The sequence below is a fragment of the Clavelina lepadiformis genome, chromosome 8, assembly GCF_947623445.1.
Source record: "Clavelina lepadiformis chromosome 8, kaClaLepa1.1, whole genome shotgun sequence".
NCBI classification, from domain to species: domain Eukaryota; kingdom Metazoa; phylum Chordata; class Ascidiacea; order Aplousobranchia; family Clavelinidae; genus Clavelina; species Clavelina lepadiformis.
The window spans coordinates 12,837,266-12,852,004 of NC_135247.1; the positions used below are offsets into that span (position 1 = coordinate 12,837,266).

General features: G+C 36.9%; 2 protein-coding genes across 10 annotated transcripts in view; both read right to left on the reverse strand.

The window, feature by feature from the left end:
- The window catches only part of LOC143469837 (uncharacterized), a 41,691-nt gene continuing 26,952 nt past the window's right edge, over window positions 1-14,739 (reverse strand). For 7 of the 9 annotated variants that reach the window (XM_076967681.1, XM_076967684.1, XM_076967685.1 and 4 more), the window contains 12 exons: window positions 11,831-14,645; window positions 11,277-11,453; window positions 10,993-11,184; window positions 10,676-10,902; window positions 10,490-10,569; window positions 4,570-4,729; window positions 4,139-4,322; window positions 3,318-3,386; window positions 2,770-2,902; window positions 1,089-1,529; window positions 817-959; window positions 1-729 (listed from right to left, as the gene is read on the reverse strand). In XM_076967681.1, the coding sequence (XP_076823796.1) occupies window positions 634-729; window positions 817-959; window positions 1,089-1,529; window positions 2,770-2,902; window positions 3,318-3,386; window positions 4,139-4,322; window positions 4,570-4,729; window positions 10,490-10,569; window positions 10,676-10,902; window positions 10,993-11,184; window positions 11,277-11,453; window positions 11,831-14,645 (4,717 nt within the window). In that variant the 3' untranslated portion in view covers window positions 1-633. The remainder of the gene's footprint in view (window positions 730-816; window positions 960-1,088; window positions 1,530-2,769; window positions 2,903-3,317; window positions 3,387-4,138; window positions 4,323-4,569; window positions 4,730-10,489; window positions 10,570-10,675; window positions 10,903-10,992; window positions 11,185-11,276; window positions 11,454-11,830; window positions 14,646-14,739) is intronic. The other 2 variants (XM_076967682.1, XM_076967683.1) reach the window with 2 other exon arrangements.
- LOC143469838 (uncharacterized) lies at window positions 5,308-10,483 on the reverse strand. The gene is made up of 2 exons (XM_076967691.1): window positions 6,891-10,483; window positions 5,308-6,697 (listed from the first exon to the last, which is right to left on the reverse strand). Exons 1-2 carry the CDS (start codon window positions 7,082-7,084, stop codon window positions 5,710-5,712), a joined length of 1,182 nt encoding a protein of 393 aa, XP_076823806.1. The 5' UTR covers window positions 7,085-10,483; the 3' UTR covers window positions 5,308-5,709.

Below are 14,739 nucleotides of genomic sequence, written 5' to 3' on the forward strand. Positions count from 1 at the left end.
ATCACTGCAAAGTTTTTTTTCTGCTGCAAACGTTGTAGATAAAAAAATCATCACATATGAGATCATCGAACTGCAAACGGAAATCATGAATATTTCGCAACGTGCGTTATAAATTTTTCTCAATTTCAGTATTACTGCAATCATTAATAAATAAAAATGTACACAATAAAACGTAACTGAGACAAACATAAAGCATGTACGTACAATAAACAATGCATTGGAAGTTATTAGAACTGCTTGCACAAAAAATCATATTAAGTAGAAACAAAAACATTTTTGCAATTTTTGATTAATTTCGTTTTCGTTCATTTCTTACCAACTTATGACATTTTTCTTAACTTTTCATGGTACCCGCTTTAATCACAACAAAAGAGATGTCCCAAGTAAAAGCTAAATTTACTTTGTTAGTGCATCAAATTAAATTGCTAACAGCTTTCACAGTTGAACTGATGGTTCGTTAAAATTTTGATAAAAAGGCAGTAGGGCCTATTATAAATACAGTATTAACATTTTCCACTCGGTTCCAAACCGCAAACCATAATCGTCTTCGACAAACATTTGAAGTAGCTCTATTAGTAAGGAAAAAAACATTTCAATCTTGTTTGCTCCAGTTGCTCAACTACACAAGCCATTTTAGACGTCTGATGACTTGGCAGATGTTAATGAAATCGGTTGGTACGGTGGTGGAGGATGAGACTTGTTTTGATTTGCATTTTTCCTTATGACCTGCTTGGTTTTATAACAGTGTTAGTAGCATTTAGAAAAACTATTGCTATTTGGAAAGCAAAGAATATATAAACTTTAGCTTGCGCTTACTTGTCTCTGACGCTTTTGCAGTTGTTGCAGTTTAGAATATTGTTCTTTCAACCTTTGATTTTTCTCCATATACGTTTGTTGTTGCTGTTCTAAAAAACGCTGTCGCTCCTGTTCCGGTATATCATTACGTTCGGACAAATCACCTTTTGTAAAGCGGCAAGATTTAAAGCAAATTAGCAGCAAAAAGTTATTAATTGATATTATATTCAGAATATTTATTCATAGAAGTTAATAACTGTTAAAAATATTTTCAAAATCTTGTATTAACTTACCTTTAAAAGGCGTTGGCGTCATTCTACCGAGATTTATTTGTTGCAATGGAACGGAGTGAGGGCGATCAATTTGCTGTCCCCATTGCGGGTGGGCAAGGTTTGCTGGAGTTCTTCGAGCGGTTGGAGGTGACATGCCATAACCATAATGATGTAATGACATGTAACTTTTAGGTAACGAGCCGGTGTTGCTTAAAGGCAAGTGTCTACCAGCAACTGGTGAATGGTTGGAACTCAAGTAACCAACAACATCGGATGAAATCACTGGAGATCCATTTCCGAGTTGGTTATAATGGAAATCAGTTTGGGAAACTGGAGGAATATAAGATGGTGGAAATTGATAATATCCCGGTTGAGTTATTGCTTTTTCTGGAAAATTGCGATCTGTAGCCTCCAATGGGGGTGGCGGTGGCGGAAGTGATTCTACCGAGCTTGACTCAGAGGCTGAAAAAAACTTTGTTTAATTTCCCATATTGCAAGAAACACGTGTGAACAAAACATATTATAACATAATAGTATATAACAATATGAACAATTAGTTAGGCGACGTAGAAGAAAAACCATGAGAAATAACTTAGTGTTTGTCTCATGAAAAACAAAATTATAGTTTTGCGTGAAAATGAAAAAAAGTTATATTTCACTAAACATAACTGCCACGATCAGCCCTTGCGCTTCTTGTGTTGAACGATGCTTAGGCTGAATCCACACATAGATTCCTTGCCGGTGGATTTTATGTTTGTTCAACTTAACCAGCGTAAAATATACGTTTGTGAAAAATTTCAGTGTGGACTCAGTGCTTCAAAAAAGCAGTTGAAAAAAGACGCATTACTAAACGCTTATTAACAGGATATATGCAGCAATTATGTCAATTAAGTTTGGCAATGCCAAACCTAATACTGTATGGTCTAAATCTGGTTATTTTCAGGCAATAGTACATAGTAGATATATATACTGTAGCATATTGTTGACTAATTTAAGCAAGACCCTCTTGCTCGTCGAGGAATGTTGCGTAAGCGAAATGAACAAAGTAAGCAGATTCGGATTCGCACAAATAACAAAATTTTTTCGTATTCCCAAGAATTCAAATCTTTTCTAGTTCCAGGCACATCCTTATAACCTTTGATGTATACTGTATAAGGATGTTGCACGTCAGTTACCCGTTGTCTTAAGCATCAAATTCAAGTTACTCGAATAGATCATATTGTACACCAATATGTAATGTTAAAAACAAACAAGTGAAAACTTCTCAGAATGTTTTTTTTTCAAAACTTCATTGCAAAAAATCAAATGAACGTTGAGTCTAGTAACTTTGGAGATGAATTTGAAAGAAAGCTACAGTATGTACGATTTGAAAGAAACTTGCAGAATTAAAAGAAGCAGGTAGAGATGGACATTTATGTGGCTGTATGAATTATACAGTGACTGAGAGTCGTGTGCGATTAAACAAATAACATTATTTTTGTATCGTTTTGTATGTAAGACTAACAATTTTTAGTAACCAAAGTTATTCTACTTATTTTTAAATTGTCTCATACAGCATTATAGATATCAACAACAGTTAAGATTTCCTTCTTATTAAAACGTATATATATTATATTTACCAGAACGTTCAAAATAACAAACCGCTTATCTTCTACTCGATGAGGAAATAGAAAATATAAATATATACGTTCACATCACGTACTAGTCAAGTTACTTTCTTGAGGACGATCCACGTCACGTTGGTTGTATAGCTGGGTGAGATGTTTCTGCCGTCTTTGCTCAATATGTGATAGGTAGTCAGTTTTGTTTAATGCCTTTTCAGCCACTTCCAACGCCTGCAAACGACGAGCAAACTTATCAATGACATGACGTAAATGAAGGTTTAGCAAGGCTGTTGAAGTAAACTCAAACATAGTTTTAGATTCTTCTTACATCCCTCGTGATGAATATTTAGTACAGCGATCTTAAAAGCATGCAAAACAACACCAGTGATCATGCAGAAAACATTAAATGGCAAAAGGAAACAAAACATTTTAATATCAACCAGCCATATAAACCACGAACAGGCCTTGAAAATTGGTCTAAGTTAAAATAGGCGAGTTTGAGACAAGACACATGCAAACGATAAAGGTCACTAAACTTGCGTAAAACCACTCTGGGTCGCATTTTTTGCGTTTGGATGAAAATTAGATATGAGTAGGAGAAAGGGCAAGCCATGCATATTAGGTTTTCCACCGTAGCAAATTTCACCTTTTCTAACTTTTTCGAGTCATATTCGCGTGTGAATTTTCTTCTTCGGATCCAGCTAATTTCAGCTTCCTATTATTATTATTATCAATTTTAATTTTGACAAAACTTTAGGCAATCTTTGGGACCCCAGTACCCCATTACTCTACACTCTTTAAATTAATTATACATCTTTTTTGAGATGCAATTTCATATCTTGTCACACGACACGGGAGCAAACCTAAGTGTATTTGAATATTGTGCTAGAATACAGATGCCAACGTCTTGAAAACAACACACGTTGTCACATTCCATTTTGTGCCTGAAGTGAGATAACTTCAATTGACAAATGCAAATGAGCGAAAGTGCTGATACGCGTGGTATTTTTGGCATATGTAACTGATCATTATTATTATTATTGTGAAAATCGCAGTACGACAACCACATGGCAATTCAGTACAGGCAGTTTTTTACCAACAACAAAATTATATAATAGGCCTACATACAATCAATGTTCCCTCTAATTTTTCACGAGTCTGAGCAAACACACTAACTCCCTAAGCGGTCCCTTGGACCACTGTGAGCAACATCAGACGTGCGCACTGTGGCCATTATTATGCGTTTATTTTATTTTCAATTTAGGTTGGATTTTTTTCTTGTGCGCAGCACAGATTTTCTGTGCGCGAAGACCGTGTCAGCAGTGCGTATTTGCGCACGCGCGCAATTTAGAGGGAACAGTGCATACAATACAATATAACGACTACACATTACAATCATTGCCACATCCTAAGCTGTTCATAAGCTCTCGCGATACACAGGAGACTCAAATCAGGACAACGTAATACCTGAATGCTTTCCATTCTCCGGGCGTGATCTACCCGAGTTCTTTTAACATCATCCAGGACACGTTTTTTCTGAAGCTTAGGATCTTCCCACGCGTTCCTTGGCATCAACTGGCTCGGTGTAGTTGGACGAAGCGAAGCAAATGAGGTCGGAGTTTTGCTTCTTGCTTCCTGTACTGTGGCAAGTCTGAAAAGTCAGCGTCTACGTGAATAAACTTAATTCAGCAAATCAATTCGATAAAAAATTTTGTGCGATGACATTGATATGTTTGGTTATAAGTAGTACTTATAACCCACAACAAACGGAAAAAGGTTTCCGGCCCGCACTTGTACGTTACTTTGAGTCCAACGGTTATATGGTTATTTATTTAACTACATGTAAACATTAAGTTTTTTTTGTCGTCTACTGAAGTATTTTGTGTCATCTGCCTTACTTTTTTAAAGTAAATAAAGTAGCTGTAAGTTGTTTGCATCGTTTCAGTTGGTCATCCAATCGTGGCGGCTCAGCCTCGATAAATTTTTCTTCCGCGAAAATAACTTCGTTCTCCCCGGAACCAACCGCTCGTATTTCTTCACATAACGTAGGGAAACTACCTATTTCATATAAATGACAAAAAACATTGTTACGCAAATCTTAATGAGAAATGTTCCAGTGAAAGAAGCAAATTAACTCTACCCTGATCAAAATTCCCTGTATATTCTTCTTTTAGAAGTTACATGCACGAAAGAACAAAGGGTGTACAGTATGTGATTGGTAATCTATTTTTTGATCATTTTAAATTGCTTAACCTATCCTTAACATTATGGGCTTGTTCTTAACTACTAACAACGAAAATAAATCTCCTAAAGTAATTACGACTTGAGAACAAAATCTTAATTGGATCGTAAATACGCAAGTAACGTAACAATGGTGTCATTGAAAACGTTTGAAACGGCCAGCCGAGTTCATGAGGCTTCTTCTGACAAACTACCACAGCATGTATTACAATTTATATCTTTCGTCTTGTCTTCTTTATATATTTTCGTACACCTTAAGGATTATATTAGTCATACACCACTTTTTCCTGACTATTTAACTTTCATTTGAGGTATAGACGCATTTATGTATTTATGTAGGACCTAACATCTGAACTAAGATCCTTTGCAGTCTTTTTGCGCATGCCCACAAAAACTCCACGTTATTTTGTGTAGTCATGAAAAATGGTATCGTAAAATATCACAAATGGCACGACATAGAAACATCTACTGTAGAGTGATGAATAATTGTGCGATCTCATTCAAAAGATTGTGTACAGTTGCACACAAACGTGTGCGCCAGGGCATTGAAAGGTATACAAAAGTAAAAAAATTGGTGAATGCACCAACAATATACATAACGTTTTATAATTTGTACTGTCAATGACCACAGAGCGTAAAACATAAGGTTAAATGTAAAGCACCATTGTTCTAAAAAATCGTTTTCACATAATCTGAAACCTACAGTCCATACTTTGGAAATAGGGTATACATTTTCTTGGCGATAAATTTGACAGAGTGAAGTGTATAATGCATTTTATAATGGAAAAATAATAGCGTCAATTAGGTGGAGACGACATATCAGAATTTTCAAAAATCTTTTGGAGATGATGGACCATTTCATCGTTTATGGACTCCTGTCCGATGGCCAATCTTTCAGGATTTGGCAAACAAGAAGCTCTTCGTATAAATTCTCTATTCATTGCCTCCTCTTCCTCCGAAAGCATTTCATCACTCTCGTCGTCTAAGATTACCTCCATGGACCCTGATGATGCTTGATCTTGATGGTTTTCTAAATTAGTGATTTTCAGTGAAGTATTTGTATTATCGTTTGATAACTGGAATCTGTCGACTTGAATCGATTGCGTTTTAAGCGATTCACGGCGAGATCGACGCATTTGACGTACTATCCATTCCTCAAACGATATTTGAAACTGCTTTGCAAGAGTTAGCTTGAGAGCTTGGGCCTTATCTTTGCTAAAGAAAAGAAATACCCGGCAAGTTAAACACCCCCTTCCTCGTGATGTGAGAAGGAAAACACGTGGTTGCTCCGGTACAGTAACACAATACGCAATCTCGTGAAGTAAAATCTTTGTTTTGTTTGCTGCAACTTCCATAGTCTCGATTTCACTCTTGGCATAACTGCTATTGTGTGTTTGACTACGATTTGTCATTCTATCGAATTCGTCTGACGAAATAGTTGAAAACATCGTCTCTACATCTGCCGAATTGGGTCTGGTCTTGCACAACTGCTGATCAAAAACTGTTGTTGCTGTGCATGTGGTATATTCGCTCAAAGGACGCTGGGCACGATGCCGATCTAGGTTTTTCTTTGTAAACAGAGGTGAACTAACCGCAGCCGCTAATTTTGACCTCGCACTTTCATTTACTGGAGCAACAGGCAGATGCAAAACTTCAACTGCTTTGGACTCAACAGAAATGGTGGTTTTAAACGATGGTTTCTCTTCCATAGTGTTGATCAAGGTTACTGCAAAATCGTAGCAATCTTCTGGTTTTAGCGTATAAACAGTTCTCTGTCCAATGTATCTGAAATGAAAGGGATAGAAGATATATAAAACGGCCTCTTCTGTCCTGCGTAGGTTCGAAAGTTTAATGTAGGCTACAATCTGCGCAATTTCCAAGAAGGTACCAGTTAACAAAAGAGACGTAATGATTTGACCGTGAGATCACTGGCCTACTTAAAACAAAAGATACGATAAACGGTCAAGATCAAACAAACCTGCAGTTGAAAACTTGATTTTTGTTGCTGGAAAGTTTACGTAAAGACTCAGCTTCAACGGACGCTGCTGGCTTCAAATCAAGTTTTGTTGTGTCATTGTTGTCGTGAGACAACTTAAGTTTTCGTCTCAAAGTCTTTGGAGTGTTTCGAAGACGTTTTAAAATTGAGGAACTTTTCTCATTTAATGGCAACATGTCTACACTTTTCAAAAACTTATTTACGCCGTTTACAAATACAGTACAATATACGAAATATGTACAGCCTATACAGAAAGCGTATGTTCTGCTCAAATTTAAAATTCCTTTGTAAAACAGTAACAGCAGTTTTTACAGAGAGCTAAAAAGCAACACATATATTCTTTTTTAATATTCCTTAAGTTTCATTATACGACATAAAACAGCATTTGGTTCACATCTAACATGCTGATCTGCTATGAATAGTTTTGGGAAAAATTTCAACCAACACAATAAAAACCTTTTCACTGAATGACGGTACAATAGTTGCTCATAAAAAATATCTCTAAAAACAGGTCAATAACCTGTTTGCGTGATACTGGTCTTCAAAAATAACCAACTAGTGGTAGGCTAAACTGTGATTCTTCAAAAAATGATAACGATAGCCCTTCATAAAATTTGACACAACTTCGACTGCTGCAGCAAACTTTGGTTGACATCCAGCAAACCTTCTTACCTTGAAGCCTTTTAAAAATGACTCCTCTGGGCTAATATATGATACAACACACATAAAATACAGATGTCAAGTACTGTATTTACCTATGAGACGTTTTAAAACAAATACGTCTAATGACAGCTCATAATGATCTCAAACTCATATCTGTCGCATTTGTCAAATGTTAGCAGAATCCATGGCTTCACAAAATAAACATACTTTGAATGCTGATCTGCATCTACACTACACAAAACACCTTGCCTGCCGATGTACATCAGACAGAGTCTGGGTATTATTCTGACAACACGTTTCGATATACACTAACTACACTGTAATTTGTTACGGAATTATAAAACATTAATAATAGTCATCAGTAAGATAATGAGAGAAACGGGCTCTACATATTATGCAACATCACTAAATGTGCTCGTTGACATTCCCTAACACTTTAAGGAATAAGTTGCATGCTGCCTGAATCTATATACATCAAGCATTGGAGAAAAACATAGAGCTTTTCATATTAATCTTATTTCCGGCATACGTCGTGACTTAAGCTCATGTCGATTTTAAAACATCTTCTCTGTATAAAACCGAGCCCTTATGCAATACCTTATATGTTTGCGTTTGCAGGACTGTCGTTAATTGCAGCCTTATACACACAAAACGTTCCGTCGTCGCTCCTGTTAAAACGATAGCCAGTCATAATGAAATGCACTTAACAATACGATATGTTTGCATATGCCATATCCCATACTAATCACTTATGTCTTTCTCTTGAAAAAATTTCCCGCAAGCCACTATATGTAATAGCTCCTTCATATACAAACAAATAAAAAAATGTAGGTTACCAGGATTCAAAGGTAAACTACAAGCTTTTTCAAAAAAAATGTTTATGTTTGTATGGTACACATTTTTTTCTGATCTACTGTATAGGTCAAAAGGCGACTTTAATACAAAAGTATGGTTTAGTTCAAACACCCTTGCATATTTGGTTTCAGCAAAAAATATTTTTAAGTTCAATTCAAATTCAAAGTTTTTCGACAAATTTTGGCATCAAAGTTTTGATAAGTCACAAATTCCTTATGAAACCTTTCCTGCAACAATTTTGCATAAGCTTAATAAACAGCCGCAGTACTAAACAAGAGTTTCATTTAAAACTTTCATATAAAAATGAATGTAGTATTTCTGTGCCGTAAGGTGGACACAAAGTAAATCTGCATCTTCTCTCTCCTTGTTCTTTATTTAGCTTATTTTACTGATTCAGATGCACCAACTGCAAGTTAATCATTGCCATCGACTGCTTTACCTGACTTGAATATTACGTGGTTGGGATTATTTACATTGGGAGCAATTCATTCAAGAGTACATTGCCTGGATTGCATTATTCATTCAGCTTTTGTTAAGCAGTTTCTTTTGATGATGATATTAACACCGCAGCAACATGTGTCTATATATAATAGTGCTACTGCTTTACAATTACTTTGTTTACAAAGCAGTATTTTAATTTTTATATAGCATTTTGACCAAATCATTTCAAACAGCCGAGAAACGTATGTATAATTTCACCGCATACCTAAGGCAAAACTAACTTTAAGGCGGGTTTTAAAAACAATTCAAAATAGCTGCCAACTACTATCTTTGATCACTTTGATGAAGAGTTACCTCAACGTAGGACACACTATAAACTACATTGGTAGCATTTTAAATTTATCTTCAAATATAAGCTGCAAATTATCCAAAAAAATACCAGTAAAAAGCAATCTGCTTTTTTCATGGAGCATCTCGTTACTGTAAATGGAACTCAAAACTTCATCTGTATCTCTTGTCTTAACTTACAAATTTTACAAATGCAATACAGTTTTTGAAACGACGATCAATAGCTTCAACAACAGGTTGGTGTTGCTAAAGTTTAACGAATAGCGTATGGAAACACTTTATCGCCTGCTACCATTGATAACCGTGATGACGCATATCTGCTGTGCTCTGCGAGTCATTAATATCTTCCTATGAGCAGCACGCTTTAATTTTAATACCAATAGTTTAAGCCAAACGACCAGTAAATAAGCAGTGAGTTTACATCTGTAACAAGATTATTATGACGTATACAGAATTTCCATTAGTCAATTATCACGGTTTGCATAATCATCAATAGACTACGCATAAAAAAATAATGACGCATTCAAAGCAGTCCTCAGTCTACTCAGAAACAGATCACGGTGCCGTTCCTTGCTCATTTCTCTACGTAACAGAACTACATATACTGACAGTATGTTCCTACTCTAACCTTTTACATGTATTTACTTTGCCATGGTTTCTATCTTCTCTCATACATTTAACTGCATGCGTCACCTATTAAAGAATTTCGACTGCTGTTTAGACAGCAGTATGACAATTGCATTTACGTCATTTGTTAGGACATCGATATACAGTATAGTTATCGATTACTAATACAGTGGAGAAAACCTACCTGTAGGCTCACGATGTTGCCACAAACTTACAATTATAGTGAGTATTATTATATAATGAAATTTACACTAGAGATTTGTTTAACGCCCTCAATAAGTTGAAAATCTTGATAAGTATTATTTTGAAATTCAGCGTTGTAGATATATTTAAATGTTACAACATTTCCTCTCATATTATGCGATTGAAGACTAAATCTGTATTATTGCAGCTTTTTACTCCGTTTCCTTCCAAATTGGCATCAGTAAAGCAAACCTACACAACTTACTCATTACAGTAGCAAACTACGATGGGAAGTAAGAATTGTTTTCCAAAACTGAATTTTCATAGCGATTTAGGAAGCTACATTTTCACTGTCAGTTTCTCTTATTGATGTCTTTGGGATCGTTTAATTCAATCATGTTTATGATATCGCTGGAGAAAGAGTCCAGAATATAAGCAATGTCGGCATAAATATAGGCAGTTACCTTTGAGTTGGGCCACAGTGCGGCCTGCCTGGCTAAGTTGCAATACAAGTGCTTCCACCTCTTTTGCATTTACTCGACATCTGTAAATAAAACGAAAATCATTTGTAAAAAAAGTGTAAGAAAGTTCTACGTTGTTTAGCCCTGCGTTGACCGAACGTTTAAAAAAAACTCAGAATTTGCACATACCTTCTTTCTACTACTTCATTGCGCAATTCCTCAACTGCAGCTTCAACATCCGACAATTGTCTTTCAGTTCGCGATGCGTTCAAGCCGTAACTGTGACGTTCCTGGTCTAAACGAATTCGGCGCATTCGCAAAGGACGAAGCTTAGCCCCGGCGGTGTTTGAGATAAATTGGGTCATGTCTCGAGCTTTTTCATTTACCATTTCATTCATCTGCTCCATATTTTTCCTCTATTTATGAACAACGAAATTATGATTATATTTTCTGCAAACATTCTTACAGGCGAAATGAAATATCAAATATTTTAATTTACACTATACCTGTTGTCGTTTTAATTCATTTAGTTGTTCCTTTAAGTCATTTGCGGTTGACCTTAATTTCAGTAATTGTTTTTTCAATTGCTGATTTGATCCGGCCAGCGTTGCAAAAGGTAATGGATCGGAAATTTTACCGGTAGCTGATTGCGACTGAAATCCACCACCTTGAAGCACGGACTGTGGAAATTCGTTTTGCTAAAAAGAATAATGATACAAGGGGTGTTAAAATCTACAAAATGTTGATACAATAATATAACAGATATTTCTCATTTAAATGTTTAACGTACACTTGTTATAATAGACTCGACCATTCCAGTTAAACTAGCAAGGTGGCGCTCCATCTCCACCATTCGAGAAGAAGTAGCACTACCAGGCTTATCATTCTTCGACAAAAAAGTCATTGGTGGATCAACATTTGGAGTGGTGTTCACCGCGTGATTATTGCTTTCAAAAACTTGTCCTTTCTGTTGATATAATTGCAATATATACTTTGGGTTCATCCATACTTTTGCTTGATTTGGCCATGCTAACCAGCCCAAAATTACATCAAAGCGAGGAGCACCTTGTTAAATAGCTATAGTAGACTTTATAACAAAACGAGATTTCGTAGCTATTGGAGGCAACTTAACAGGTGAAAATCAAATGGTTTCAAAGAAGTAAGTTAATAAATAGTAAATACTGCATCGAAAAGGTACGGCTGGAGTGTAGTTACTTGAAGAAAGATATAAGATAGAATTACAGCATGGCAAAAGTTTTACATGCACCCCGCCGCTGTTATGGTATACTTGTAACCTAAAAATTTGAAAATAACTGAAAAGCTTTCTATAATTCGTTCACTAACCTCCGAGTTTTCTTCTTGTGACCGATTTGTTTCGGCCTTTACCTCTTCAATTTTTGACCCAACGTTTACATTTGCCAAAGCTTCACTCAATTGATTTTCTTTAACAGTAGTTTCACAGCATTCATAATAAGGCGGCGTATCGGCATTGAATGGTTCATTTGAGGAATAATTTTCTGTACGAGTGCCTTGTGTTTGAAAATAGGACGGTGTAGATAGCCCGTTTGGATCGGACTTGCTTAAGTTCCTGCACAAATTTATTCCAGGATTATCAGTAGAATATGCAGTGTCTGTTACAGACATGCAGACCTGAGAAGACCACTGTTCCTTTGGTTTAGTTTCATTTTGTTCATGGCGCGTCACAAAAGGCACTGGAGACGTACAAGACACAGAAAAAGGCTGGTGTCGTTGAGTGGTTTGCCTCAGTGAGTTATTTACGCCACCGTTGTAAGTTGTGGTAGGCTGCTTGCCGCTTATGCTTTCTATGGCCGCGGCTACTGCTGACTGATATGCTACATGGCTGTACATATTGCTCTGTTTGGACCAAAGCGAATTGGATTGATACGTTTGGTCTCCGTACAGTGGAAGTTCACTTCGTCTGGGCGTAGAAGGTCTATACCTACCATTTATTACATTGCTTCCCATTTGTTGAACGTCGTTTCTTTGGTAGTCTTGACGAAAAGGCTCACCGTTCCATGATACCACGGCTTTTTCGTCTTCTGAAGCTGCATTCTGTTCATTTATGTCACATGACAATGATTGGTCAAGGGCAATGTCATCGGTGTCGGACTGGCGTAGTCCATTGCTGAAAGTGCTAATCCCATTTGAGGAGAAAACGGTGACGTCATCTTGAAACGAAACCTTCTTAGTGCGCAGTGATGGCGTTGTGGAAAGGTTACTGGCTCCGGAGTCGGACGGGATTGAACTTGAAGAAATACTCTTTACCAGATTTCCGTTTTTGAGAACACCAGGATGATTTGAAATAACAGTTGCTCGATCTAACATGACGTCACATACAATTTCTTTCTCGTCTTCAGAGCTAGCAGTTGAAATCACTGCAGATGATGCTTCTTTTACGTGCGCCGAGTTCATCTTATTTTCTAATGACGTTGCTAGTTGTGATCTACGGGTAACAATATTATGCAAAATATCTGTCTTTGGTATAGTTGCTTTTCCAGATGACAATGGGTACGACTTGGAAAGACCGAGACTTGGCAACCGTGATGCCACGGAAGACAAACTGGATTCACTTGAAGTCAAATGTGACACAGTATACCGTTGAGTAGAGTGAATTTCATCAGTTTTGGGTGAGGGAGTCGAAAAACTTGAAAAAGAATCATTTTCGACAGGATTCTTATATTTAGCCGAAGAAACAGGATTACGGTTACCATTGGACTTGTTACTGACATGCCGACGCAAACCAAAGAGTCCTTTCTTGTTTAATGTTTGTTTGCACTTCCCAATTTCTTCTCTGTCATTTAATGAAGACATAGTATTGTTTGGAGTAATTAAGGTATCTGCACATTTTTCAGCGGAAATGGAAGATATTTTGCTTTTGTAATCGTTTGAAATTTCTTCTAATTCTGCGGTTTCTTTTGTGATGTCCGACAAATCACTTGGGGATGCATTCTTCTCCGGATTCGAAATAGATTTTGATGTAACATCTGGAACGATAGGGATGCTTACCGGTTTCAACTGATGCCCTTTGAATGATCGCCCTCCTTTGCAATAACCGGCTGAGCCCCCCGAACTATTTATTGTTGCCCGACGTTCAGGAGATGAAGTTTTATTGGTATGCGAATACATTAAACTTGACTCCGGTATTGAAAGTTGGTTTGTCAATTCAAGGTCATCTGGTATCTTTGAAATGTTGGGTGGGTTGTTGCTGCTGGGCTGGTAAACTTGCGGATACATACTTTTCGTCGAAATAGACCTTGAACCCGCTACTCCTGACTGTGTTGTTGTTGTTGTGGAAACTTTAGAATATTGTATCGCATTATTTCCACCCTGTGGAGATGTTTGAAGTATTGTTCTGTTTTGCTGAGGAGCATCCATTCTTGCTACTGACGGCTCCAATTGTCTAGCAGTCGTAACACTGGAAGCCTTGTTAATGGGGACAGTAACTGCAGGTGTATGCTGAGGATGTGAAAATGACGTTTTATCGGCACAAAGTGGCGATAACCCTAACGATACAGGCACATTTAGGTCTCTTTGAGAATTGGCGTCATCGGTAATATTTTCTCCTAATTCATCCTGCATTTCATTGCAAGGTTTGGAAGCACTGTGGTTACTACGGATAAATGAAAATCCTTTCTGTGGCACACTACCTCCTCCTAGACCATTTCCGGATCTTAAATTATTGTTGGTAGTGGGAATATTCGAATGAGCATTTTCAGGTTTCAAAGATAAAAGTGTTGGTTTAGTTGAACGCGGTGGAGGAATAGGAGCCTTCCCTTTCGATTTTGTGGGCAGTTCACTGCTTTTTTGCGGTAATCGACTGCTAGTTTTTGTATCACGCGTTTGTGAACTAGTAACTGCATATTTGATGAGGCTTGGCGCGGATTGATATTGCCGAATTAAAGACTTAACAGGGGCTTTTATTCCACTTTTATGTTTGTTAAAGTTTCTTTGATTTCTTTCGGTAACACTTATATCTTCCTCGTTTCTTTCCAGTACCTTGTTGTTGTTGTTGTTGTTCGTATTTTGATTATTTTGAAGGCCAATTGTCCTTGGCTTAAAAGAATTTGTTGTTTTTTTATTGCCTGGTGTTGGTATCCCAGTCGGACGAACGCGAATGATGGAACGGTCCTTGATACAACTGTAATAATTAAATATAAAAGTCTTGCTGTTCAGAGAATTCGTAGGTCTACTTACAAGCTATTAAAACATAAGTATATCATTTTTGAAGTAGA

What these genes read in the sequence shown, in the direction of transcription:
- LOC143469838 (XM_076967691.1), bottom strand. Translation starts at nt 7,084, where the DNA reads ATGTTGCCATTAAATGAGAAAAGTTCCTCAATTTTAAAACGTCTTCGA. An exon ending in AATCAAGTTTTCAACTGCAG is followed by an intron (nt 6,698 to 6,890) that starts GTTTGTTTGATC and finishes CTTTCATTTCAG; the next exon opens with ATACATTGGACAGAGAACTG.